The following is a 26,930-nucleotide window of genomic DNA, read 5'->3' as shown; positions in this document are numbered from 1 at the left end:
TTCCCCCGATAGTCATCGATTTCAAACACGAGTTCCGCTTGGCATATTAGCAATCTGAAGTTTCAAAACATACATCGTTTGCTGCATTACATCATGAGGCATACCCAAGTGATGCCATACTCGAACACGTTAATTACTCGTTCAGGCATTCAATACACATGCTACAGTAATGAGTGCTCCAGGAAACCTAGTGTTTCAGCACTAATTTGACATGTCAAGCCACACGATAACTAAGCAGTTTCAGTCACTCAGCGCCTGATAGCAAATTCACATATGTCAAAGAAATTTGTGCCACGGCTGAAACCTGCACAATGTTTCACGCTCACTCATTGTTTGAAAAACATGTTTGTCTCTCAAGAGCTCATAGTACTTGCTGGTATGCACCCGATCATTGTCTCTTTACTGGAGCTCGAAGGGATGAGAGATATCTAGCATCTTCTTTCTCCATTCCCCCAAAAAGATAACCAAAGGTGGCATCTCTACAAACTTGCCAGAACCACAAGCGACCTTGAGCTGACCATCCATCCAAACAATCCTTCCTCCTGCAATTGTCACTTCGACCTTTCCCTGGAAAAGGAAAACACAAGTTTGTTGCGCTTAAGCTTGTAATGGTCACATTATGGGCAGAAGGAGAAATGGGCGGGAGGAGAAAAAGTTTCAGGATCTGGACAGAAAGATATGGAACGTGTTATTAGTGAATAAAGAAAGATCCTAGCAGAAATAAAACTTACTTTCCCTCTCCTTCCCTTATAGATATTTGTATCTGATCTAGAGTGGTGATTCCTGGCACTGATCTCAAAACTTGAATTCGGGTTGAGAATGATTATGTCAGCATCAGACCCCGCAAGAATCGCTCCCTTTCTCGGGTAAATGTTGAAGATCCTAGCACTGATCATGTTCAAAGAACATAGGTTATCTAAGATAGCCATCGATGTGTCTGAGAACTCATTCATCAGAAAAAGAAGCATAACAAAAACATACCACTCGGTGCTCGTTATCCGGACATAATCAGAGACAGAAATTTGTCCAGATTCCTACAAACATTAATGAACAGTATTTGGGTTGGAAGGGTTCACAATTGAGTAGATAAATGCAAATAGCAGTAGCTGCTTACCACCATTGTGTCCCAAACAAGATGCATCCTCTCCTCGATACCTCCAAAAACCACAAATCAAGATGTGAGACAGAACAATAAACAGCTTAGCTGGATCAGTCTTTTTTTTTTTTAAATCGAAGAAGACATCCTATGATTACCATTAACGCCATTTGGGATTTTGCGAAAATCATCAATTCCTAGAGCTTTCTGTGTAGAATTGAAGGCGCAATGATCAGTTCCTACAAGCTGCATATTGTCAAAAGAAAATTCACAATCAGGAAGAAAAATCCACATCTTAAGTTGAATATTTTCTGATAATTAGCTTAATTTAGAGAGGAACCTGCAGAATTCCTGTCGAAAGAGCCGCTTGAAGAGCTTTGCCATGCTCTGCTGACCTAATCGGTGGGCTCATGACATACCTGAAATTCCAAGTGCATAATTCAATAACACGGCTAAATAAAAGCCCTTCAGGACCAAAAAAGAATTTAAAAAAAGTGAGCATATGGAAATGAGAGAACAGAAACTTTCTTTGCCGCGGTGATGAAATCAGGATCCCAAAGCTTAGAATCATCCAGGACCAATCCAGAAACCACTGGCTCTCCAATAACCCTCTGCCCTGCAGTTTACAGTTATCCTGTGACTGCTTGAATGTAGATCTCTCCATTCAAGGGTGTAAAAGTGGGAGATCAGGGAAAAGGATCAGATTATTTTGTTTCTAAAAGAGATGAAAAATGAGAAATTTGAAGAGCATCTAAACAGAAAAGAGGGGCCTCTAAAACAGGAAGCAGTGGGACCAAGATTCTTTGGCATGATGATTGTCTGAAAACCTATGGAACGTGAGATCACTGAGAAAGAAAGAGGAATCGATATTTTTGCCAACATACTAATGCCGTAAAGATGTTGTCGTCCTGAAATTATGAATTACCTGACTGACGAGCTTTTGCTATTTCTTCCATGGCATCAATACTCATCACATGCACGACATAGAGAGGCGTGTTCACAAAACCAGCCAAACGCACCGCACGAGCAGTTGCCTCTCCTTCAAGCTGCAAATGCAAGAGATAATGATACACACATGTGACGTATCTTGTTCCATTTCCACAAGTGCTGAAATTCTCTTCACAGAAGTTTAAGTGCAATTTAGGAGTTAAGTTGAGATACCATTGCATTTGAGAAATCCAGAGGTTCCTCATATTTAAGGCTGAGCTTACACGAGCATGAATCTTTATTCCTTATAAAAGGAGACCATCATCATGATAAACAGCATCCCAGGGAGCAGCACAGCACCGTGTTTATACCATATTTAGTAGTTAGAATTGAACTGTTGCACCTAAACTAAAAGGCAGGGCTTTTAGGTAGAACTATTGACAGAAGCCTGCAGATTATTTAACTTGAGACCTTCAGGCAGGACAAGCGTTCAAGGAGATAACTATATAAGAAAACACTGGTTTCCAGGATGAATCGTACATAATTATGAGTCGATTTGCAAGGATAACTCAACCTGACTTCCTAAAGTCATAACACTGCGATTTGATTTCTTTGTTTGCAGAAGTAACAATGCTAAAAAATAAACGGGAATAGAATGTGTTGCTGTTGTTAGCAGATCCAATGGAATCAGAAAATGTCTAGTCGCATTCCCCCATTAAAGAACTTAATTGTACCGAACATCATAAACCCAAAAGTTTGGGATTTTCTTGGATTTATAATCTAAGCCACATTGGAGTTCACGCAGCAGAGAAAGAAAAGATGCTGAATTTTACCACTGGGGGCCTGGAGAGAGCGTGTCCCTCTGGTCCAGTAATACCGAGTTCAATCATTCTGTTCTGGCCTTCGAAAACAGCATCGCCGTTTTCAGCATGGACCATCGCCAATGCACCCAGGGACTTGCACTTTTTCAGTCCTTGCAACAGAACCTCATCGTTGACCATCTGGTACCCTTTGTAGGCCATGAAGAACTTGAAAGAATTGATACCTGCAATTTTTCTTCGAAGCATAAGAAAAGGCATATCGACAATTGAGAACCACGTTCGTGCAAGCACCAGCAGCCTCACCACTCACCTTTCTCATTTACCATGACTTCCATCTCTCGAGAGACGACTTCGTCCCACTTGTGAATCACCATGTGGAAACCGTAATCCATACAAGACTTCTGTGCTTTCTTCTTGTATACTTCAACGCCTGCGATTAAGCTCCCATTGGAGGGTTTCACAAAGTCGATGTGCATTGTTGTCCCGCCAGCTAAAGCTGCAGCCTGACCACTGAAGAAGTCATCGACCGCTTTGATTCCCGTCGAATCCACATCAAGGTGAGTGTGCGGATCAATTCCTCCTGAGATATGGTTAAGATGACAGATGACCATCATGATAGTTGCAAAAAATTACAGGTGAAATGGCATGCCCGCTATTTGGACAGCCTAAAAACATCCATGAAACAGCAACAAAAAAGCCACGATGTGCAATCAATCGACTGAGATGTGAAATACACGCACAAGAAAACCTCTGTAAGCAGAACCAGGCCATCATGAGCAGAATGCAGTGAGATACAAGGTTTATCAGTGCATAATTCTTCTTCCGTTTACACTGTTCTACAGACTTCAAATATACAACGCATTGACGAACTGCATACGAATTATGCAGGAAGAAAAAAAAAAATCAGTCACTATAAACTCTACCTGGCATCACATATTTCCCCGTAGCGTCAAGGATGGTCACATCGTCACCCGCCTGCTGGTAGTTTTCGACAGATATATCAGCTTCAATTTGCCGAAATCAGTGATTTCGTGACTTGATTGAAAAAATTCTACGGAGTAAAGACTTGACTGCAGGAACTTCAAGTTGGAAGACCACATTGAAAATAAACTGCAAGTTCATGGACCAAATGCATATGTTTCGAAAAATTTAACAGTATTCTGGGAAAAGAAATAAAAGAAACTAGCGTTAGAAACTGTGCTATGCACCGGCTCTACAGTTCGGTATCCCATATATACATTCATCAATATATTTAGCTGACATTGTACTATTGCTCCAACTGTTTGCATGAAGGAATTAGTATAATTTTACCTCTATAAGTTTCTAAAAAAGGAACATAAAGAAAAACAAAGCTACTCTGATATTCTCTATTGTTAATATTTGCTTAGTCTCAAATTGCTCATGCCTTAAAAATCAAAACATGCATAAATCACACACCTATTTTCTTGACCGGACATGTATCAACATTTCACTAGCAAAATTACCAAAAAAGTCTTAAACTTATTGCACAAGTGTCAATTCGCAAGACTTGTTAGGGGTAAAAAGAAAAGAAAGAAAGAAAGAAAAAAAAAGAAACTAAAAATTCACAAAAAAATTATAATGGTCATGTCACGTCACGTCAATAATTTCTAACCAAAATTAGCTAAAGAATTATATTGACAAATCTTCAAAAGGTTAGGGATTCAATTGGTAAAATTGAAAAGTTTAAGATTGAATTTGCATTCCTACAATAAGTTTCTAGCCTTTTTAGTAATTATCCAACATTTTACTTGCCCATCTTTTACTCTTATCCACCATCTCTAATCAAGTTACAAATTCGTAAGTCTCCAAATCTCTTAAAATCTATTCTACGCCAATAGATGCTTCCATAAGTTCTGCTCTAATTTCTCTATGCGTCGAGGCGTTATGTCTTATCTTTGTCTTTTCGTAATTTGTAATCGAGGGCAAAGACTAATTCACTGAGAAGTTATGAAATACTAAAACTCGAAATCACCTGCTCGATATGAGGCTCCACGGCGACGACGATCCCGTCCTCCACATAAACATCGGCAACCTCCACCCCATGAGCATTCGCCACCGTGCCTCCCTTTATCAAGATCTTCGGCGGCGACCCCTCCGAGGAAACCCCGCACCGGGGCTCACCGAACCCGTTTCCGGCATCGCAGTACTGCACGGCACACGGTGACCATAATGCTTGTGTATATACTAGATCTTAATGGCTAGCACTATCCTAAGATGAAAATGGTCGCGGTCGCGGTCGCGTGATGACATCGGTTTCTTTATTTCTCGTCCCAAGGCACTCACCGAACCGAATCAAACAGTTATTCATCAGACACGGCGCTCCTGCGAGTGTCCGAACCAATTCTCGAACCGTTCATATACATGTAAGAAAACAGTACTCTACTATACAGCATCGTACGTCCCAAGTGCACGTGCTGACTTAGAAGATGATCGAGGCGGACGACGGTAGTGGCACGTACGCACCTGGCTCGACTCCGACGAGGCGGCAGCCGGAGCCGTGGCAAGCAATGTTGCGAGAAGCAGCACGGCGAGGGGCGACTCCATACCAGTCATCACCACGCTCTTTTTGGCCCTGCAGGTGGGACGGGCAGGTGCAGGGGACGTTGTGAGAGATATTTGGTCGCAGCCTCGAGGACTGATCCGCTGCATCGTTCAGTGCTCCGCTTGCCTGATGCTCCTGCTTGGATCGCAGTACGCATGATCGGGGACCAGGCCAGGTCAGGCCTCATTTTCTGGGACATCACGTCACGGGCCACAGATATTTTCTTGTTGCTGTTCTTTCTTTGCTTGTTCATTGAATGATGATCGCGCTACTTGTCAACACCCAATAAGAATCTCATCGATAAAAAGAATTCAATGGATTAATCGTCACACGTCGAGCATCTTTTTTCCTAGATGTCACAATTAATCAGGAGATGCGATCCGTGCTTTTCCTCTGACTTTGATATTTTACTATGTGACCAATAGGGAGATTCGACCTGGGGGGAAATTATTAAACGAATCAAATATGTGTACTCAATTGAATACGGGCCCTCGCATTTTATCGCGTGAGGTCCACGTGAGACCCAATATTTTCTAATGGTAAAAAATTCGATTTAGTATGTATCCCGGGCTGGGCTTAGCTCATGTAGATTATCCCCTGTAATGAACCAAAAAGCATAAGGAAAGGCTGCCCTGCCACACGGCCATTGTAGATGGCAAACAAGGCCTCGTAAAGAGAACAATTTCTCGCGGTGCTCTGTCACTCGCGGTGCTCTGTAATACTAAGGGTTTGTACCGCAACATTTTTATGTCTGTTCTTTTGCTCCCCAAAATAGGAAAAAAAAAAAAAAAAATAAGATATCATAAATCCATTTAATTTTTCTATTTCCCGAAATAGACTAGTGATCAAGAAATAGATTTTGAACAAAAACAATAAGTAAAAAAAAAAAAAGTAACTTCTTATTTTTGAGAATAATTTCTTGAAATGAATCATTTTTAAATTTTATAATTTAATTGAATATCTTTTCTTCTTTTTCCTCGCCACCTACCACTGACCCCACCCACCATCTGCCGCTCACTATAGCCACCCATTGTCGCCGTTTGCCGCTGCTCAACGGCTAGAGGAGGAAGAAAAGAGAAAAAGAAAAGAAAAGAAAAAATCTAAAAAAATTATTAAAAAATTAAAAGAAATTCTATATTACAAAAAAAACTTATGGATCGTACAAAATGCATTTTTTTTTCTATTATGAGAATATAAATTGTGTGCAATTACTAAATGCGTTGTTTTACTCATAAATTGTTCGAATGAATAGAAATAGAAAAAACTATTTATGAAGAGAAATTGTGTCGGAACGGAAATGTTACTAAATGCACTTTAAGTAGACCCTTGACAGATAACACAGGAAACCTTAGGTCTGATCAGTGAGAGCATCCATGGAGATAGAGACATAATAAAAAGCTCATTACATATAAACACAATAATTGTACCATTGCATTGCTCACATCTTAAACATACTTTGAAGAAAAGCTGCTAATTCGTCAGGGATCCATTCGCAACGCGGCCTTTATTGCTTTATAGGAATGCATCATCCTCCAACTATGAAATTTACAGAAGCCTGCGAAATGGTACTGCCTATAGATACAAGTCATGTCTCGGCCCCTTTTTTTTTTTTTTTTTTTTTTTTGGTTCCATCCTTCCGGTAACTTTTTAGTCGAGTACTTGCGTGAGGCAATGAGCATGATGACAACTAAGCAGCTTCAGTCACCGATACCTTATATGGAGTCTCTCCATAGATTGCCCGATAAGTAGTAGCGAGTTACTCTGTAGATATCTGTCTCTTTACTGGAGCTCGAAGGGATGAGAGATATGCAGCATCTGCCTTGTCCATTCCCTGGAAAAGATAACTGAAAGGTGGCATTGATACATACTTGCCTGAGCCAGGAGCAACCTTGAGCTCCCCGTTAATCCAAACAATCCTTCCTCCTGCAATGGTAACTTCAATCTTTCCCTAGAAAAACACAATAGCGCATGCTTAAGCTCATACATGGTCTGACAAGGTTTAGATGTCATGAAGAAAAACTCAACTACGATCGCAGATTCAGGATGCCGATATACAGCAGACATGGGCGGAAGGAGAAAAAAAAGCACACAAAAACACTTTTAACATAGCAGTGAATGGAGAGAAAATCCAGCAAAGAGAATACTTACTTTCCCTTTCTTTCCCTCAAAGACATTTGTATCCAATCTAGAGTGGTGGGTCTTTGCACTAATTTCAAAGCTTGAATTTGGATTGAGAACGATTATATCGGCATCAGACCCCACAAGAATCGCTCCCTTTCTGGGGTATATATTGAAGATCCTAGCGCTGGTCGTGTTACAAAAACAATATACATCTCAGATAGCCATTGACATGTCTGAATTTGTCCATGCTTTTAAACAGGAGAATAAAAACATACCATTCAGTGCTTGTTATCCGAACGTAATCAGAGGCAGAAATTTTTCCAGATTCCTACAACCATCATAAACAGTGTATTTGTCGGAAAGGTTTAAGTATGAGTAAAGGAGGCAGGTAGCAATTGCTGCTTACCACCATCGTGTCCCAGACAAGATGCATCCTCTCCTCAATACCTTTAAAAAAACCAAATTGAGATGTGAGACAGAAGAACAGCTTAGTGGACAAGCTTGAACGAACTTAAGAGAGAAGACTTATGATGATTACCATTGACGCCATTTGGGATTTTTCGAAAATCATCGATTCCTAGAGCTTTTTGAGTAGAATTGAAAGCACAATGATCAGTCCCTACGAGCTGCATATTGTCAAAACAAATCCAAATATCAGAAAATATTTTGTGCCTTATCCCAGCATCAATATCTTGAAAGCCTCTTTCCAGTTAAGAGCGTAACCTGCAGTACTCCTGTGGATAGAGCTGCTTGAAGAGCTTTGTCATGCCCTGCTGCTCTAATGGGTGGGCTCATGACATATCTAAAATTCAAAGAGCATCATTCAATGATATTGCTAGATAACTGGCAAGTACGTGCAGAAAAGAACTACTAAGCATATAAAATGAAAGAAAGGAAACTTGCGTTGCAGCAGTGGTGAAATCGGGATCCCAAATCTTAGAATCATCCAGGACCAATCCAGAAACCACTGGCTCTCCAATAACCCTCTGCCCTGCAGTTTAAAAAAATCCTGTGACTCCCATAGTAGACTACACAGTTCATCAAGGATTAAAAGTAGGAGAATAGTTTGAGAAAAAAAAAAAATTAGGTGATTTCGTTTTCAAGTAGGGTGAGAAAACATTAGTGTGTATGAAGTGTACTAAAAACAAAAAAACAAAAAAACAAAAAAAAAACAAAAGAGGACCGAAAATCTATTGAAGGAAAACTTTTTTCTCAATAATATTTGAGTAGAACGTCTACTCATCTCTTTATTAATCTGTGCACTAGCACCTTATCTTCTTGATTAAATGGAGATGTTCACATTTCACAAAGTAGGGACAAATGTTCCACCTCAATCATGGAAAGAGAACCATAAGACATGTGGGCAATCAAAGAGAAGTTCAATAATTGTGTGACCCTATATTATGATCAACAACGCCTATCTTGCAAATTCAGTGCTCTCAGAAGTCTGCTGAGGACAATAATGTATACAAGAAGAAACAATTTTCATCCCTTGTGTGTAACCTGATAAACAGGAAGGAATTGGAAGCAAAGACAAACTTTGATGCAGTAAGGAGGAATGTGGAACTTCTTCCTCTACAAACTCTTTAAGATCTTCAAGGAATGTCTCCAGAAAGAGAACATAGCTCAATTGCTTAGATTGAATTTCCCACAGAATACAAAAATTAAGAACTTGGATAACATCACGAGAAATACTGGCATAATGATTGTTTGGTAAACCATCATATTATGTCACATCAGATTACTACATCTTAGAGAAAGAGGAATTGACATTGCTGCTGCCAGATCTATGCAAGCACAGTATTGTGGTGCTAAAAATTATTAATCACCTGACTGACGAGCTTTTGCTATTTCTTCCATGGCATCAATGCTCATTACATGAACTACGTAGAGAGGTGTGTTTACAAAAGCAGCCAAACGAATAGCGCGAGCAGTTGCCTCTCCTTCAAGCTGCATGTGCAAAGGATGAAAAAGTACATTTAGTGAAATATCTTGTTCCAAAGTGCCAACACTTTTTTCATTTTTGATATGCAAGCTTTTTCATTTTTGATATGCAAGCACGATATAGGACTAAATTTAAGAAGATTCCATTACATCTGGAAGATCAGACAATTCCCTATACTCCAGACTAATTTTACAAGCATACAACATCCCTCTTCTTTATTGGAGAAGACCTTGAAGTATAAGCAGCACACAGAGAAAAGGATATGAGAACAATTTGCAGCACCATGTATCCCATAAGACATGAGTGGTTAAGTCAAAACACTCGCATGCAAACTCAAAAGCAGGATTCATTGGTACAAAGGTAAACAGGACTCCTGCAAATAAAAATTAATTGAGAATCTGAAGGAAAGAAATCAAGGATTAAGAAAACAAAAATACAGGTCAAAATTACCAGTTTCCAGGATGATCTGGAAATTAAATACCATTAGTCTACTTGCCAGGATGACTTTAATCTGACTTTGAAAAAGTTATTTCATGTTTTACTTTTTCGCTTACAGAGGCAGCCACACCAGAAAAGAAATTGGAAAAGACTGTGCTGATGTGGTTAAAAATTCACTCTGTTCACTCAGCGAAAACAGATGCCAGCATTTACCACTGCAGGCCTTGAGAGGACATGCCCTTCTGGTCCAGTAATACCAAGTTCGATCATTCTATTCTGACCTTCAAAAACAGCATCCCCATTTTCTGCATGGACCATTGCCAATGCACCAAGAGACTTGCATTTCTTCAATCCTTGTAATAGAAGCTCGTCATTTATCATAAGAGCCCCCTTGTAGGCCATGAAGAACTTGAAAGAGTTGATACCTGCAATTACTCAGAAGAGTTAAAAGAACATATCAACATTCAAGAACCATGTGCACAAAGCACCAGCAGCCACTGCTCACCTTTCTCATTAACCATAACTTCCATCTCTCTAGAAACGTCATCATCCCACTTTGTGATTGCCATGTGAAAACCATAATCCATACAAGATTTCGATGCTTTCTTCTCATATGATTCAATGCCTGCAATTAAGCTCCCTTTGACTGGTATTACAAAGTCAATGTGCATTGTTGTTCCACCAGCTAATGCTGCAGCCTGACCACTGAAGAAGTCATCCAATGTTTGACTCGCCATAAAATCCATAGCAAGATGAGTGTGCGGATCAATTCCTCCTGACAAGATTATATGGGAGTTAACCATTCTGAATGAATGGTTCCAATCTCATATTTATGCCAAAATATACACTTGGACAGGTACCACTAACTGCCGATGAAACGGCAATAGAAAAGCTACAATGAAAAATTCATCGACTAAGATGTGAAGACAGACTTTTGAGGATGAATATAAAAAATCCAAGTTCATGAGTGTGTGTGAGAGCGCACATCAATAAGAAAAGGCCAGAAATTGAACAGTATTCGGAGCCGAAGACGAGGGGCATTTTATAAACTTAATTACCAAAGATATTGTTTGCAATCAACATGAAGGATCACCATTCAAGGAAACTGTTAGGCTGGCATAGCATAAGTGTTTAGCCGTTGTGGAGGAGAGACTTCATTACTGTGGATTTTTTGGGAACTTTACTACTGCTGTCATATTGCTGCTTCAAATTTTTGAAAATTATAGCCATGTGGTAGACCAGCCTAGATATCCTAGCAGATTGAACAGATAGACATTGACTGAACAGCTCATCAGATTATTCCAGGTACTTTGGCATCAGAACCGCTGCCTACTCCTAGAAACTAGGAAAGTTTCTGCAAGCGGGGCCAGGTCATCACGGGTGCAGTGCAATGACAAACAAAGTGAACAGTCCATGTTCTTAAGGCCATGCTTTTTTCTGGACTTCAGAGAGGAAAACCATGAATGTGAGAGCTAGATATGGGCAAAAGGAAGAATAATTAGAGAGACTTGAGGTGTATAAATAAGAAAACCATCTAATTGTGAACGGAAAGTTTGAGGAATTGAAAACATTAAGCTCAAGAACTCCCTCCAATATCGTGTTAAGGGTTTTTTTGGTTGGAATACCACGTTAAGTCGAGAGACCAGTTATTTGTTCTAAAGTTCAAGCTTCTACAAAACAAATTGCTTAGATTGTATAAAATGATATAAATATTATGCTTAAAAGAGTGAAAAGATTTCTACAAAACAAATTTTGTAAAATAGTGAAGTAGACACACAATGAGCTATACCTGGCATGACATATTTACCAGTAGCATCAAGCACGGTGACATCATCACCCACCTGCTCATGGAAATTTCAGAAATTAGATGCCTTGCACTCCAAATTGTATGAAATTCTTCCATGGATATCAAGAAAGAACGAGAAATTCAACTTCCCAATCATTGGAGGAGAAAAGAAAAGTTAACCATCTTTGAATACTCAAAGATTTGACAATACTTGACAAATTTCTGCTTTCTAATTTATCCAGACAATTCCGATTCAGTTCACGCAGAAATAAAAAGATGTTTCACCATGATCTGCAAAAACGTCACCACCAGTAACATAACCAGACACCCTTCCCACTAACTCTTCAATTTTCAACAGCACACGCCAATCCTCCAACTATAGAAATAATAAACTGAACATCACTCTTCTCATTTCAATTTCAACATCAATCAACAGAGACGAAAAAAATCACCTTGATATTAGGCTTCACAGCAACAATCTTCCCGTCCTCCACATAAACATCAGCAACCTCCTGATGATGAGCGTTGACCACAGTCCCTCCTTTGATCAAAATCTTCGACGAACCCCCCGAAACCCCGCACGCGGACTCTCCATATCCGACCCCAGCATCGCAAAACTGCACGCAGAGCGCACCAATCACTCAAACAACGACCCAGAAATCCACTCGTTGACCACGCGAGAGCAAACGAGCCGAACATTTTCATCGAAACAAAAATATGGGCAAGGGACGAAACGATCCGGCACGGCCGCAGGAACCGTAACGGGATCGAAAGCCGGCTCCTTTCCAGCTCGCGCGAGCCGGAAACGGCGCAGGCGACGGTCGGGACGGGCCGACGAGCGGGGAAACCAGTACCTGGCCAAACTCCGAGGCGGAAGGCGAGAGGAGGATCGACAGGTGGAGGAGGAGAAGCGTCAGCGAGAGGTTGACGGCGCGGCGCGACGCCATGGATCGGTTTTCCGGCTTCGGACGGCGACCGGCGTGCGACTCCCCAAGCGACGGAGCTAAGCAAGCATGGAGCTTCCGAGCGTGGCAGAAAAATGGATATATACTACGAGAATTCGGAGAAGAAGGGACTGAGGGCATCTCTACGGTGCGCGCTCGCGTATGCGTCCGCATGCTGCTCCGTACGTCGCGCGCCGTCCAGATCATTGACCGGACTCGTTCATCCGAACGGTGCGGATCACGCGGGGCTCACTCCGCGCGAGAGTATTAGATTGTTATGATTCGCGCCACGTGGAAAGAGTTGTCGTGTTAAGTTCGGGAGAAATTATCTAACAACTCCTAAAATCATTGAGATGAACGCCGGTCAGTATTCCTCACCATAGAAAAAAGGTAAAAGAAAAATTATAAAAATTGTCAACATCAATACCGATAGTGTAAATTTAATCGATAATTTATCAAAAAATTTAAAACTAAATTGATAAGATCAAAAAGTTTATAAATAAATTGACTAAAGTATAATAAATTTATGACTTTTTTTGATAATTTTTTTCTTAAGCTTGTGATGCCCAAATCGAAAATTGATGTTCTAGATAGACAATTTCGAATAACTTCATCAGTTTGCAGGGATGGAAAATCTAAAAAGTGCGGGTATATCGTCTCTCTAGGTGAAACTTCATGCAATTATTATATTTTGAATCTTCGAAAATTGAGATGTTTTTTAATTTGCAATTCACGCTAATTAGTTGAGGATAAGGATACACGTAGGACATTGAAATGGGAATCAATCGAATATTCAGTTTGACGAGCCGTTTAGTGGATGAGCAAACGAGGGTACGCCCTTCGACGCTCGAGAGATTTATCTTTTCTATGACTTTCTTGTCCGAAATTGACATTTGCTGGTCCCAGCCGCTGTCCTTTCTTCTCTGTCCTTTTCAACGACTTGGAAAAATCTTGGCGCCTGATTCTTCCCGTCATCTCTTTTATTTTTCTTTTTCATTTTCTGATCTTCTTTTTGTAATATTTCCTAGGGAAAATGGTGATGACACGACAGATGCATTCACCAGGAGTTTGATTTCAGTACGCATATTTATGAAGTCGTACATTTCAATTATGTTGACATTCGACGGGCTTGCTTTCGTCAGGTCGGATAAATTTTTCATAAAGCATCGCATAAAATTTTGTAAATAAAGGCATCGCCACTTTTTGGTAGCAAAAGTCGATTCGAAAAGATGGTGGACAGCCTGCATGATCGTTGAAATCTCTAAAAATCAGGTATTCACAGAAAACGTCAACTTTTTACTGATTTTTTAAACGGTGATGAGACCGTCCGTCGAGATGGGATTTAAGTTGAATGATTCAATGGTATCGACACGACCCATCCCGACATGACATAATAACAAGGCTTGAACTTCTCGAGAGAAACGGTAATCCGACACGAAACATGAGCAATCTAATCAGAACTCACGAGACTGGACGCATTTCAGCTCTATCTTTAATAAAAGAAAATGTACCCTCGCATAGAATTGCGAGATAATGTGTAAGGAAAAAGATCATCCACCCAGAATTGGATGACATGACACATTAATTAAAAACTCTATTTTCAGCGAAAGGACACAGAAGGCTCAACGTTCTTCCCATCGAAAGAACTTGAAACTCACTACCTGATACTGATGAACAGGAACCGAAGTGCTTCCATGAACAATTATCACAAACTGCTATGAATCAAATGCCACCACAAGAATCAACTCGTCCACACCAGGTTCTAATGGTAACTTCTTTCATCGATATGATTTATGAGGTTAGCAGGGCATGACCCGGGCCATGTAAATGATAAGATTCCAATTTTGATCTTGAAAACTCTGGAACTTAGGTGAAATCATCAAATGAAAAGTTGGAGGAAAACTAGAGTAAACTCAGACTGCAGGAGAAGCTGCACCTTGACTCATCACCCATGCACCAGAATACTTGGTTCCGATTTGGTTTAATATGATAATATGTCACAGATACTGTACAGACCTGCATTGCACAATCCCGACAAGAAAAGGCAAGCGAACGATGACAACACAACGCAATCACAAATCAATCATCTCCATCCAAACACGATAAATGAAGTTCGTTCCCTTATCACTGGTTATTCATAATAATTAAAAATCGCGTCCCTGCACGTAAAACCACTCTCCTATGCAAAGCATATTTCTGAATACCTCCTCCATCCTCCTCTAGTGAAAGAAGTCCCAACTATACAAGGTAATACTCAGACTTCTTCCAAGGTCACCTAGGGGAGGCCGACTATTTGTGGCGAAAGGTAGAAAGTTACCTGTTGAGACCGTTGAAGGTAAACTTGCTTTACCAGGAGACCACCCGTCCCACCCGTCTCTTTGTGCTCTTTTCTTCCCAGAATTGTCGAGTATCTTCTGATTCTGCTTTTGATGGAGAGAATCCTCTCCTTTTAACTTATTAGGGAGTAGCCCACTCAAAGTAAGGGCAAAGGGCCCCTCTCGCAGAGGTCCAATTACCACACCCGAAGAAGAAACTCCCATGCTTTGGTCCTGGCTTCCGGACCATCCGCTTGTTACTTTTCACCCCACAGTAACAGTAATTGTGGTGGTCTTTTGTGGGGTCAGTTTGCACCGGTTGGAAATGTAGTAACGGCATCAGAGGTTGCTTCACCTTTGGCGACTGCGGGATCGAGCTTGAGCGGCTGTCCAGGAACTGCCGCATCGCCAGAGGACATTCAGCGGATGCCCACATCAGTGTGTTGGTTATGGTGAACTTGAATCCCCGGTGCATGAGATGGGTAAGAAGGCGGGCAGTGTTTTTGGCATCGTCTAACCCGCAGTGTGCACGACCTTCCCAGACCAGGCCTGCTAGCTGGACAGCTTCCTTTAAGTTGCATCTATCAGCACCAAATACTTCTTGGAATGGAACTTTTAGGTTTATCCATCTAGCAGAATTCGAAATGACAATAGTCAACATAAAACATCAAATCATGTCCTTATTCTGATCAAGTAACACTGCAGAGCTAGCTTTTTCGTGGCTAAATAGTGTGCTCTCATGAAATTTTAGCCAGCTAGTCAGTGATGCAACAAATAGAACAAACTTCCAGAGACAGATCAAACTCCATAAATAGTAATTCAGATGATACTGCAACAATGAGACTTGATCTTATTCATGTACAGTTCAAAGAAAAAGTGAGGAAAGAAAAAAATCCATCAAAAGAAACTACAGAAGCTTCTACCATATATGCTATTCTGCAGTACACCTTCGTTAAACCGCTGCTTTATTAATGAATACTGCCAAGCAAACAAAATGAAAATTAATTATTGAGTGCGGATGCCACAGTGCACTCTCTAGTGTCTACAAGGAAAAGCATCAAGAGACATTTTCAATTTTGAAAAGCATGTTTCTCAAAATCAATGCTCACATACCTATTAAAATATGGGGGTTTCCTAATCTTCTTAAACCGGCACTCTGATTCCAACATAACTCTACAGTCCCAATTTGACCACGTCACCACTGCAAAGTTAGTGTGTTTAATCCCCTTCTCTTCAAGCCACTTATCATGCATAAGTAGGGCTTCACTTAAGAGAACGCCTCTGTCTACCTGCAGCAATAAAAGTCTGTCATACAGTCTTGCTTCATAACCATGACAAGTAATAACAGTTGCACTGACATGTACACTGCCATTTGTGCATGTGAACATGGAGGCAGTCAACAAAAACACACATTTGCAATTAGATTTGTGGAAATTTATCAGCCCTGCTTCAAATAATGTGAGAAGCTCAGGGCTTTACTTTCTCTCAATGCCTCCCTCCCTCCCTTCCCCTAAAACAGTACAGAAATTTTTGCAAAAAAAGAGTTGATATTCATTCATTCTCTGTAAGAGGATTCTCCACTAAGCATGGCAGTGGATATGTATGTTGGGTTAGCATGATAGAATTTATATAAGACTCTTTTTCTCTTGGCCAGAAAGTTAATCCATAGAAAAATTTTCAATTGAAAGAACAATACTTTAGGTACAAAAAACTATCTTATGCAGGTATGCGATGGCTAAAGCTGGGGATAGTCCTACTAAATAAGAAACCTCCCTTTTGGGATTAAAACAATGGAAAATGGCTGAAAACTAAAATAAATAGCAACTAATGAACAAGAGAGAATCAAAATACAAAAACAACTATAGAGAAGCACACAAGAAATCTCTTTACAGAGTCGATACATCATATGATTACCTCATATTTTCAAAAATAAATAGAATAATCAAGTAAAGTTAAATAAATTTCTTTTATTGATTGTAGAGATGAGCTTTTAGCTGTTATGTAAAGCTTTCGTTGTCATAAGTCAGGGGACAAAAGCCCATCCACACATGCAATAAATATTCAGTCCGGTGATGCAGGAAATTGCCTACTCTGATTGAAGTTATCAGATACAAGGCATCTAAACTGCACAATTAGAAATAGAGATGATAAATTAAGAAATGATGCATCATATTCAAATTCACAACTTTGAATAGTCTTCTTGATATTAAAAGAATCACTGATAAGTTCAAAAAATCTATATAAATCTTTATAGACATATCTGAACTATTCTTACTTAAAATCATTTCCTACCTAATCATAAGGGCAAATAATAAACAAAAATGTTCACTTATTATAAATTACTTCTATGCAACTTAATATGAAGGTGAACTTCTTACTAACTTTTTCTAACTCTCATGCGAAACACACAACAATATAGCTAGTTACTAATATGATTTTCGAATAAATGATCGTGCTATATGATGGATTCAAAACAACCAGCTCCTATAACACAAATGTTATGCATAAGAAACAAGTTAGGTCTATAATTTGTGTCAACTACTTTAAAATAGAAAGGCATTTAAAAATTGAAGTGTTAATTACAGATCTAGTCCTTTAAGTCTTTGCATTTGTGCAATTGCTCCCTCTTAACTTGTATGGTGTGCAATCAAGTCCTCGAACTTTCTGGATTTGAGTAATTTTGTCCTCTAACTTTTGTCTTGTGCAATAAATCATCTAACTTTCTTAATTTGTGGAATCAAGTGCTTTGTTTACCCACTAGAACTAATATAGTTAAATTACAATTTCCTTTTTCTTGTTTTCTCATTTGTTTTTTGCTCATTTGGCACCAAATTAACATGATGTGTCATTTTTTGACACATAAGCAGTGCCAGGTCTTTAATTAATTTCACAAATTAATTAGAGTGGCTGATCAGAGGATTCCTTTGCACAAATTGGAAAGTAAGAGGACTTCATTGGACAATTTAAAACTTAAGAGGACCATACCGCACAACCCACAAAATTAAAGGACTTGATTTAACCAAATAAAAGTTAAGTGGATCAAATTGCACAGATGTAGAAGCTTAAGAGACTAAATCTGTACTTAACCAGAAATTTAACATGCACATACAGTATTCCTTTTTCAATTGAAAAATAATAATCAGGGGCAAAATTGGAAATATGAAGAATTAGTGAGGGTAGTTTTGGAAGGAAAAAAATAATTTAAGCATTTTGAAGGCAAGTTGAAAGCTAAAAGCCGAAAACCGGCTTCAAAGTTGAACCAAATGGTCCAGCATTTCCCCAAGGGGCGGCCTGAAAGCCCCTTGGAAATACTGAACCAAACGCAGCCTTCATCCAATTGAAAAAAAATAATGCAAAAACCATATAGGCAATCTCTTAGTATGTGATACTATTTGTTAATATAGAAAATTCATCATACACATGTGGGTGATAGTTTCAATTACCTAATTGGTGGCGGGTATTTGAAAATAGCTCAATTAATGCCAATGTGCTTGTGTGAGAGCATCGATATATATATACATAAAATATCTCCAGGGAAAAACTACTAGATAAAATGCATGAGAATGCTTCTCTTACTTTTGCAAAAATATCCATCACTATGACAGATAAGGTGATCACTTCAGAATATAATCCATAAGATAAATAACTTTTGAATTAATTTAAATGTTGTAAATCACCCATCATGACAACATATATGATGAGGATGTTTCATATTTATCATTTGCATGGTAAAATATAAAAAAATGATAATTACTTCTAATTTGGTACTATATACACAAATTTGAGCCAATGACTAATAATTTAGACCAATGCGTCAAATGGGCCATCCACCAATTTACTATGAAAGTGAGCCTCAACACTACCAAAGGGACAAAAGGTTAAAGGCCTCTGTACCTATGTCAATTCTCCAATCAACATTGCCCTAAATCAAAACCCAATTAGCATCAACCCACACAACTTGATTCAGGACGTAATCAGGGTATAGAATTGAGATGTTTTCCACAAGGGGGAGTGATTCTGATTAATAATCAAACCAGCCAATGAACAATGCCTTCCTTAGAAAACCATAAAGTTCACTTCAATTATGAGATAATCTTATAGATACAACAAAGGCAATACACCTTGTGGACAAGGAAGCTTTTGACAATCTAACTTGATAAGACCAATATCCTACAAGGCTCGGTCAGGATGGATGACCAATAAGCCTTCCACCAGTGAAGTCAAAGGCAAAAGGTGCACCTAAAGCATTGGGACACCAAAATGCCAGGCACGGGAACTGAAAATAGGTAGTAAGTATCTTAAAACAAATCCAATCGCAGATGATATGCCAGTAACTGCTGCTGCTTTTCTCATAGTTTTCATTGCAAGCTATTCTCGATTAAATCTTTTATAGTGTCCAAGTAAAAACAAATCCACAAAAATACTAATGAGCTTGACGCACTACTGTAGCAAAAGTTCGGAAAACACCTCAACTTTCTGCTTCAATAGTATAGAAGATGTTTCGGTCCTGAAACTTTCTTTTTTGGTGTGACACAATGGCTAAATTTTTTCAACTAAATTGACAGAAGGGCCTTCTTGAAAGAGAGATTATTTTCTCAAGCCCATCGAAATATCATGCGATTGCCTTGGTGCTTTGCGCCTAATAGCCTCAGTGCAAAGCACACGCCTGGCTAAACATGCCTAACCATGATTCCCTGGAAAAGAGAAGTCACAGCCTAGAATTTTTTACCACACTGTCGGCTGCCTACCCTATGAAATAAAAGCCTCGCTCTTTAATGTCTGGTTATGCCCTTTGTAATTAGCCAAGCATTTTTACTATCAACAACCCTACATAGGCCAATATTTCCCAGAATTAACTCAAAGTAGCAACTATGTGGACTAAGAAATTCAAAACAGCAAATGGAAAATCTAAAGCTGTAATTTTCATCAACATATTTGCAGATTAGCAGATCATTGTACAAGTAATACAATCAGCAGTCATTTTTCAAAAAGACGAATTTGAGGAATTTTCATTTCGAAGGAGGGTTGACAAATGTAAGGAATCGTCCTTTCGAGTGAATAGATGGAAAGATCTTCCAAAATAGCAACATAAGGATCTCCTTAAGGAATGCTAACTTGCACCCAAACAAGAATAACTTTAAAAAAGAAGAAGAAGAATTATCACTAGACCAAAATTGTGCAGCTAACCTAAATGACCTCCATGTTGATGACAAGTTTCAAACAATTTCTGCTCGTGAATGATATCAGATTGAATATCCAAAGTCAGGATGCTACTTCATAAGAACAGAAACCATCAAATAAATGTCCAGCTCCTGGTGTATCTGAAAACCCTTCCTCATATTAAATCGTTCATCTAAGATATGGAATATCTGGCCAAGGCAGCATAATACTAAACAGTCTCCCTAGGGGATCAAAGTGATGAGCCCTAGAACTTGTAATAAAGATGAAAAAGACTGTGCTATCCCAACCATTCCCCACGAAGCAGATGATACACATATGAAAAGTAATGCAGCAATTGAGCATGTAATCAACCAGCTAAACATTATCAATTTGCGCATAGGAACACGAATAGAGACAGCTGAATCCACTGTGTACCTGGGTTTGCTGGATGCCTGTAAGCTCTTTGCAGAAATCACTCAGAAGTTGGTTGTAAGTAGGACGCACATATATCTGGAAACAGTCTTCCAGTTCGCCTGTCATGCTGTTCACTAAAACAGAAGGGAACTCAATGATCTCTTGGGGGTGAGGATTCTTATCTCTGTCACAGGTAGCCTCAAAATCTATAACCACAAAATACTGGAACTCTTGCGACCGAGCATCTGGCATATAACTTTGCGATGACATCCTAAAGGGTACATACTGAAACCGGTTGTCAGTAGGAAAACCATACTCATAATTGAGGGGATAATGTTGAGCTTCAAGTGCATATAACTGGTTCTGATGTGCCTTATGAAATTCAGGATGAAAAGCTGGCCAAGTCTCAAAATCTTGATGATGCATTGGACTTCTATAACCTTCAACTGGAAGGGTAAAGGACGTCTGGCTGAATTTGTCTTTAGGGTCCATATTACCACTTCCAGAATGGGTAGTTATTCCATCTATTCTCTGAAAAAATCCATGGATACGATTCCCTTGGTAATGCAAATTACCAGGGAATACATTATTTTGGAGGCATCCTGTGGATGCCTCACAATATTTTTGCATGTTTCCTGCTAAAATAAGGGCACAGATTAGCCATTACTCCAAAAGATTGACAACTTCCGATTCACTCCAGAAAAAAATTGAAGCAATAATCGGAAACTAAAAACCATTTGTACCATAGTAACAGCCAAAACATAGCAGGAGAGAGGTTTCTTTGTCGCAAGTATAGTTGCAAATGTATGTCTGACATTGATAATTACAAGTAAAAGGCTTCATGTCTATGGAATCATGTCGAGTTAAAACATCAAACTAGACGTAGGAAAAATCTATTTACAAGCTATGATATGCACAATCCATAGGAGGAAGCAAATTGTTAAATGCAACATATTGAAGATGAGTTTGGGAAGACTTGCATAACAACGTTGGACTTTGAGTGAAAAAAGCTGGGTAACTGTTCCGGGTTTGGGCTTTGAAAAGATAGAATTTGGGCTCTCAGAGTCAGAATAATTTTACGAAACACCAAAACTTTCAGTCAAAGGATTTAGGAGTCCTCAAAGCTGCTTCAAAGGTTTCCTAAACTCACCCTACATCTCCAAAGTAGTATGCAGTCTATACCTAACAATGGATGCAGTTCTCTCCTTGAAAAAATATCTCATTCTGTTCCCTTGAGAAGCACTGTAAAGGAAAATGACCTGTGAACACCAAATCTAGACAAGTGTGTACACCACTGCAAGCCCCTAGATAATCTCCAACAATTCCACAACTCGAGAGCAGATCCCACCCAAGCACATCAAAAGAAGATGAATCACCTACTTGGGCAAATAATAAAGAAAGATATTGCTACCAGTAGGTTGAGATTATTGTGGGTCATGATCTTCCTGCACGTAGCTTTCTAAGCTAACCAGAAACTCTCTCTCACGTAGAAAGATATGTTGCTCACCAACTCCAGAAGCACAATCTCCTGCCTGACACGCAGTCCAACTCCAACATACCCAAAAGTGCTCGGTTAACATGCATTCAAGATACAGCTTTAAACCCCAATTAACCATTATTGTCACAAACAAATTCCACAAGCACAAGAACCGTCCCATTCGCAAAACTGCCCCATCCTAATTGCTAATCCAGATCTTGATTACAGGACTCTATTTCTCTATGTTACTCTTAATCACAGCACCTTTCTGTAGTAAGCGACGAGGAGCAAGTCTAGCTAGAGCTTTACCACCGCAAGCCCTCTCAAACCACGACCTTGCAATTAACGGCCCCCAAAAAGATCGTATTTTTACGCCGCCTCGAGGGAATCGCAAAGAAATGGCACAGAGACAGAACGAAAGAGCCCGAAATTCAGCAAGCAAACCACACCAAGCACGCACCCATCGCCAACCGAATCCTGTACGAAATTCAAGAACCGCAAAACCGCAACGCTCCGAGATCAATCGAATTCCAAACGCACCGACAACGCCGGCGCGACCCCGATCACGGGGTTCCGGCGCAGACCCAAGAAAAACAGAATCATACCCACGAATCGAAACCGAACAAACACCCGAACGGACGAACAAGAACAGGGGGGGGAGAAAAGAGAGAGGGGGATCGGGCGTGCGCGCGCGAGAGAGAGAGAAGAAGAAGAAGAAACCGCACCTTTATTATTCTCGAGGGCCATGAGGACCTCCGACCGCCAGGCGCATCAGATCTCCCTCCGCGAAGCCCCACCTGAAATCCACCGAACCGGAGCGAACCCACCAAGCGAAAAACACGCGCGCACAAAAGAAATGGTCATCGTCCATCATGGGTTACGGCTTTTCTACTCGAGCGCGGCAGGCGTTACGGGAAGAGAAGCAAAAAGAAGGAAAACAGACGGACAGCGAGGGGACCGCAGGAGATCGGGGAATTGAAGAGCCAAACGACAAAAAAAAAAAAAAAGAAGACGAAAGGAGGAGGAGAGGTTGGAGGGAATTCGCTTACATGGTGCGGTGGCGGAGGAGGAGAGGATTCCGGCGGAGGATGATGGACTGCTGATCGGTGTGAATAGTCCGGAGCAAACAGGGAAGAAGAAATGGGGGAAAATTAAAAAAAGAGAGAGAATAAATGGGGAAATTAGTTAATAGCGGAAGAAATCGGGGAAATAAATAGAATAAATAAAATACTAATAATTTGGGGCAGGAGGAAGAGTAGACCCCACGTCACTGGTTTTATTTTTTTATTTTATTTTTTAATCTGATGCTGCGGGACAATTGAGATTTTTGCGGCCGCCACGCGCGCAACCCTCGCGTGTTCTCACGCGCGCCTCTCTCTCTCTCGCTCTCTCTTTCTTTTAAAAAACTAAAATGCACTCTTCTATTTTGCCCTTTCAATCTTTCCATCCTCTAAGCAATCTTTATTTCGAATTATCATTTTTTGTGAGATCATTAATTTGATTTAGTTTACTTTTAATACAAGCGACTTCCTATGTCGATCCCCCTTCCTTTTATCATCCCTCGATCTCCCTTTCAATAATCGCCCGATCGCCTTTTTTTTTTTATATCATTATTTGATCGTAAATCAATATTTTAAATCTTTCAGCAATTTCAGACTCTTTCCAAATATTTCTTTGTTACTACGTACGATATACAAGGTGTGTGACCCTTGCCAAAATTACGGCATTGAATGGGGGAAAAGTCCGTGATATCGGACTCTTTTCTCGCACTCTCTACTTGGCGAGCATGCCGAAGGAGGAGAAAAGCACAAGACAACAACCTTAAAACGTAAGCCCTCATTTTCCGCCTCCTTGACTCTCTTACAAGATGGGTTCGCTCTCATGGTTATCGTGTTTTTCTTTCCATCTGTGTTAATTTATTGATTTAAGGGACTCAGAATTCCGGAGTTGAGCTCCGAACGCTTTCCTCGCTTCTAATCAAGTTCACGAAGAATTCGAGCCAGCCTAAGACGTGTGTAGAGAAAAATCACGAATCAATAACGCCCCTTTCATAAGTATAGACCTTCCCTATTTGTACTCAATTTCTTTTTCATAAGAGAAATATAACGAGCACTCTTTACTTTGGTGGAAATTCACTAGGATATATGCGAAAATTCGATAAAGTTTAATGTGCATGTCCTGCTTTTCAATATTGCTGTGTTCACACGCTCAAAGATGTAATTTTAGGAATGGCACTCAAAGAAAATGCTGTAGACGTCAACTTCCCGCGAAGAGTCAAATGAGATTTATAAAAAGATTAGGTTTTTCCTATGATGAGGGAAACAATTTAGTAAGTTTTCGAAATCACACGAAACATTTCAATTTGATGGACCATATAAGATGAAAGTCAAAAACTTAAGCGGATGACTTAATACGGTATTGCTTTGTATCAACTGGTAGGAGAATCAAACTTGTTTCATTAGGGTCATCCTTACAAGCATGTTCCTTTCTTGTACATAAAACAAAACCCATGTCATTAAGCAAGGGTATTAGAATGTCCATGACTCTACATTATTATTTAACATTTACACTTTTCTACATACACTCTTTTCATCTCGAAATCATGGAATTGTGAATAATATTAATGACTTTCATCACGGATAGAACAGTTTATTCTTGATCTTCCCCCTTTTTTTTCTTCTTTTATCTCATCTAGTCGTCGTAGTTTTATGATTGGAAGAGGCAAACAAAATAAATCCTAAACTGTGTTTCTACCTATGCACATTCTATATGTCTTTCTTTTCTTTTCTTGTGCCTTTCCCAAGACGAGAACGTAACAATTCATGGATTGTAGCTGCCCAAAAAAATGCGTTTATTAAGTGCACGCTTAGCCTCTGACCAAAGAGAAAAGTGCATGCTTAGGAATTGAAGGCCTATCTTGGTCAATGCATGCGTAGGAATTGAAGGCCTATCTTGGTCAATCAACTAAAAAGGAGGTGCATTTTTTTAACCAGAAAAGCCCATTCGTATATTTAATATATCAAAGGGTTGCTTTTGCCTATTTTAATAGCCAAACAGGAGCAACAGCTCTCTTGCCACTCACTTCATTAATCACTTTTTATCTTAAAAATCTAGATTAACCTTGAATTAGCATGGAAACAAACAATGTCTAGATAAGCAACATTCCACGGCCATAAAAACACTAACATTGAGCATCACTCGCTAGACACAAGCTATCATCAATAAACAGAGATAAACATTTTTTTCCCTCTTGATTAAGCATCAAAGGCGATATCAAAAATATGGATAATATCATATGAAAACATCGGAATTACATGGGCTCCTCGATACTTGACATGGAGGACCAAGTCCGAGGGCCAACGATTTCGGGCTTTGAGAGCAATGGGCCCATCCCAGCAGCAACTTGTTGGGCTAAGCCCAATCTTGCTAAATCTCGGCCTGGCCCACCTCACCTCTACATTTTCTAATTTTTCCATGGAAATAAAAATGACGCTTGCATGAAATTAGATAAAGAATTGAAAAGAAACATTCTGGAACTACTGACCTCAGATTAATAATCTTAGGAGTCTGATCACCTGGAAAAACTGTTTATACAAGGAGTCTATTTCAATTGCATCGCCAATTCAAGGCTTTCTTTCTTCTCTAAAGGAGAGTCACAATCATGCTGTGGATTTAAATGTCTGTGAAATAGGGCTTTTCTCCGACTTCTTTAAATAGATAGAACCTCAACCTTACACTGCACGAATCTACAAATTGGACCGGGCCGAACATGTGTAATTGTTCTTCGACCCACTAAGCCAACTCCCTAGGCTGGCAATGCAGGAGGGCCTTAGCTTTATTCTGGGCCTTTTCAAATTGGGCCACAATCTGCTAAAGGGGTAAAGTTTTTCAAGAACTTGCGAGATTTACGTGGTCTTGAAATTAATCAGGAGTCGTGTTTGATTCGCGCTTAATTACAAGAAGGGTTTTTCTCCAAAAATATAAGGCTACACACGATAAAATTTATGTTTTTCGATTTCTCTGTTTTTGTTCCCTATAACAGGGTTGGAACAGAAATCCGTTAAATAACGCAATTTGATTTCTCTATTTCTAAAACAGATTTCTATTTCAGAAATAGATTTGAAGAAAAAAATCAGAAACTAAAATTTTTAGCTTATCAGTTTCTGAAATAGAAATTGAGAAATCAATTTCTGTTCCAGAAATTTTATCATGCGCACTCTAAGTTTTTTCGTGGCTTGGCAATAAGAGTTATCTAAAAGATAGTCAATCACAAGGCTTTTAGGTTTTAGTTGTTGATTGATCTGGCCGACCCGATACGATTGGTGAGAGATGGATTTATGAGCAATGCTAAGTTAACCAAGTTTGGTTTAAGAAATTAGGGTATTGAAGATCCATACCAGCCCACATCATTCGGTATCTCCAATATAGGGAAAGTAACACAAATAATTCCTAAACTTTGACTTTATGTGCAATGGGATCCCCCAACTTTAATTCAATATGTAATGTCATTCATGAACTTATGATTTGTTTAATTTAATCCCTGAAATTTTGGTACATTATGGACTATATGTAAAATTTTCAATATGATCACTGAACTTGAACTAATGCAAAAATGATATTGGATGTTTTTTTATATAATTTGGGGACTTAGCTGAATATTCACCGAAAGTTTTAAGAACCACATTGCACATTGGGTTAAATTAATGGGCCATATTGAATAAATTAAATGTTCAAAAATTATATTGCACATTGGGTCAAAGTTCAGGGGTCATTTTGTAATTACGCCACGATAGAATATCTCTTTGGATAAAATTGCTTAGGGTTTCTACATATATGTAGACAATGGAGAGGAACTTGGACCTTTTTACCATGAAAAGGACATGCATACATGGATGTAACTTGCCACAATGAAAAAGGACATAT

The 26,930-nt window shown here is 39.4% G+C and overlaps 3 protein-coding genes across 4 annotated transcripts; all 3 read right to left on the bottom strand.

The window, feature by feature from the left end:
* Window positions 1-19: 19 nt before the first annotated feature.
* LOC104421457 (dihydropyrimidinase) lies at window positions 20-5,599 on the bottom strand. Its single transcript, XM_010033410.3, is given in 14 exon segments — window positions 20-468; window positions 471-567; window positions 732-888; window positions 982-1,034; window positions 1,115-1,155; window positions 1,255-1,342; window positions 1,437-1,515; window positions 1,625-1,712; window positions 2,022-2,142; window positions 2,857-3,068; window positions 3,155-3,424; window positions 3,768-3,819; window positions 4,838-5,011; window positions 5,329-5,599. Coding segments are annotated over 14 exon segments (1,698 nt in total). The 5' UTR covers window positions 5,515-5,599; the 3' UTR covers window positions 20-388.
* A 1,190-nt stretch (window positions 5,600-6,789) lies between these two features.
* On the bottom strand, window positions 6,790-12,731 carry LOC104421456 (dihydropyrimidinase). The gene is made up of 13 exons (XM_010033408.2): window positions 12,552-12,731; window positions 12,150-12,314; window positions 11,701-11,752; window positions 10,417-10,686; window positions 10,125-10,336; window positions 9,358-9,478; window positions 8,432-8,519; window positions 8,252-8,330; window positions 8,067-8,154; window positions 7,935-7,975; window positions 7,804-7,856; window positions 7,556-7,712; window positions 6,790-7,355 (listed from the first exon to the last, which is right to left on the bottom strand). Exons 1-13 carry the CDS (start codon window positions 12,642-12,644, stop codon window positions 7,164-7,166), a joined length of 1,611 nt encoding a protein of 536 aa, XP_010031710.2. The 5' UTR covers window positions 12,645-12,731; the 3' UTR covers window positions 6,790-7,163.
* A 1,855-nt stretch (window positions 12,732-14,586) lies between these two features.
* Window positions 14,587-23,211, bottom strand: LOC104421455. 2 transcript variants are annotated; one of them, XM_010033405.3, is made up of 5 exons: window positions 23,057-23,211; window positions 22,733-22,804; window positions 20,552-21,168; window positions 16,070-16,245; window positions 14,587-15,585 (listed from the first exon to the last, which is right to left on the bottom strand). In XM_010033405.3, exons 2-5 carry the CDS (start codon window positions 22,752-22,754, stop codon window positions 15,099-15,101), a joined length of 1,302 nt encoding a protein of 433 aa, XP_010031707.2. In that variant the 5' UTR covers window positions 22,755-22,804; window positions 23,057-23,211; the 3' UTR covers window positions 14,587-15,098. The 2 variants fall into 2 exon arrangements, with proteins under 2 accessions (XP_010031707.2, XP_010031708.2); XM_010033406.3 differs by having other exon boundaries at window positions 20,552-21,165.
* Between the last annotated feature and the right edge of the window lie 3,719 nt (window positions 23,212-26,930).

Source organism: Eucalyptus grandis, chromosome 10 (assembly GCF_016545825.1).
Source record: "Eucalyptus grandis isolate ANBG69807.140 chromosome 10, ASM1654582v1, whole genome shotgun sequence".
NCBI lineage: Eukaryota > Viridiplantae > Streptophyta > Magnoliopsida > Myrtales > Myrtaceae > Eucalyptus > Eucalyptus grandis.
This window is presented reverse-complemented; position numbering and strand designations above follow the sequence as displayed.

Bases quoted from the DNA above. Each gene is read 5' to 3' on its own strand.
- LOC104421455 (XM_010033405.3), bottom strand. From the start codon at position 22,754: ATGGCCCTCGAGAATAATAAAG. The intron at 16,246-20,551 runs GTACACAGTGGA...TTATTGCTGCAG, and splicing joins CAGGCATCCAGCAAACCCAG to GTAGACAGAGGCGTTCTCTT. The intron at 15,586-16,069 runs GTATGTGAGCAT...GAATTCTGCTAG, and splicing joins AAACCCCCATATTTTAATAG to ATGGATAAACCTAAAAGTTC.
- LOC104421456 (XM_010033408.2), bottom strand. From the start codon at position 12,644: ATGGCGTCGCGCCGCGCCGTCAACCTCTCGCTGACGCTTCTCCTCCTC. The intron at 7,713-7,803 runs GTATGTTTTTAT...TAACACGACCAG, and splicing joins CGGATAACAAGCACTGAATG to CGCTAGGATCTTCAATATAT. The intron at 7,356-7,555 runs GTAAGTATTCTC...GTGTTTTTCTAG, and splicing joins TTGAGGGAAAGAAAGGGAAA to GGAAAGATTGAAGTTACCAT.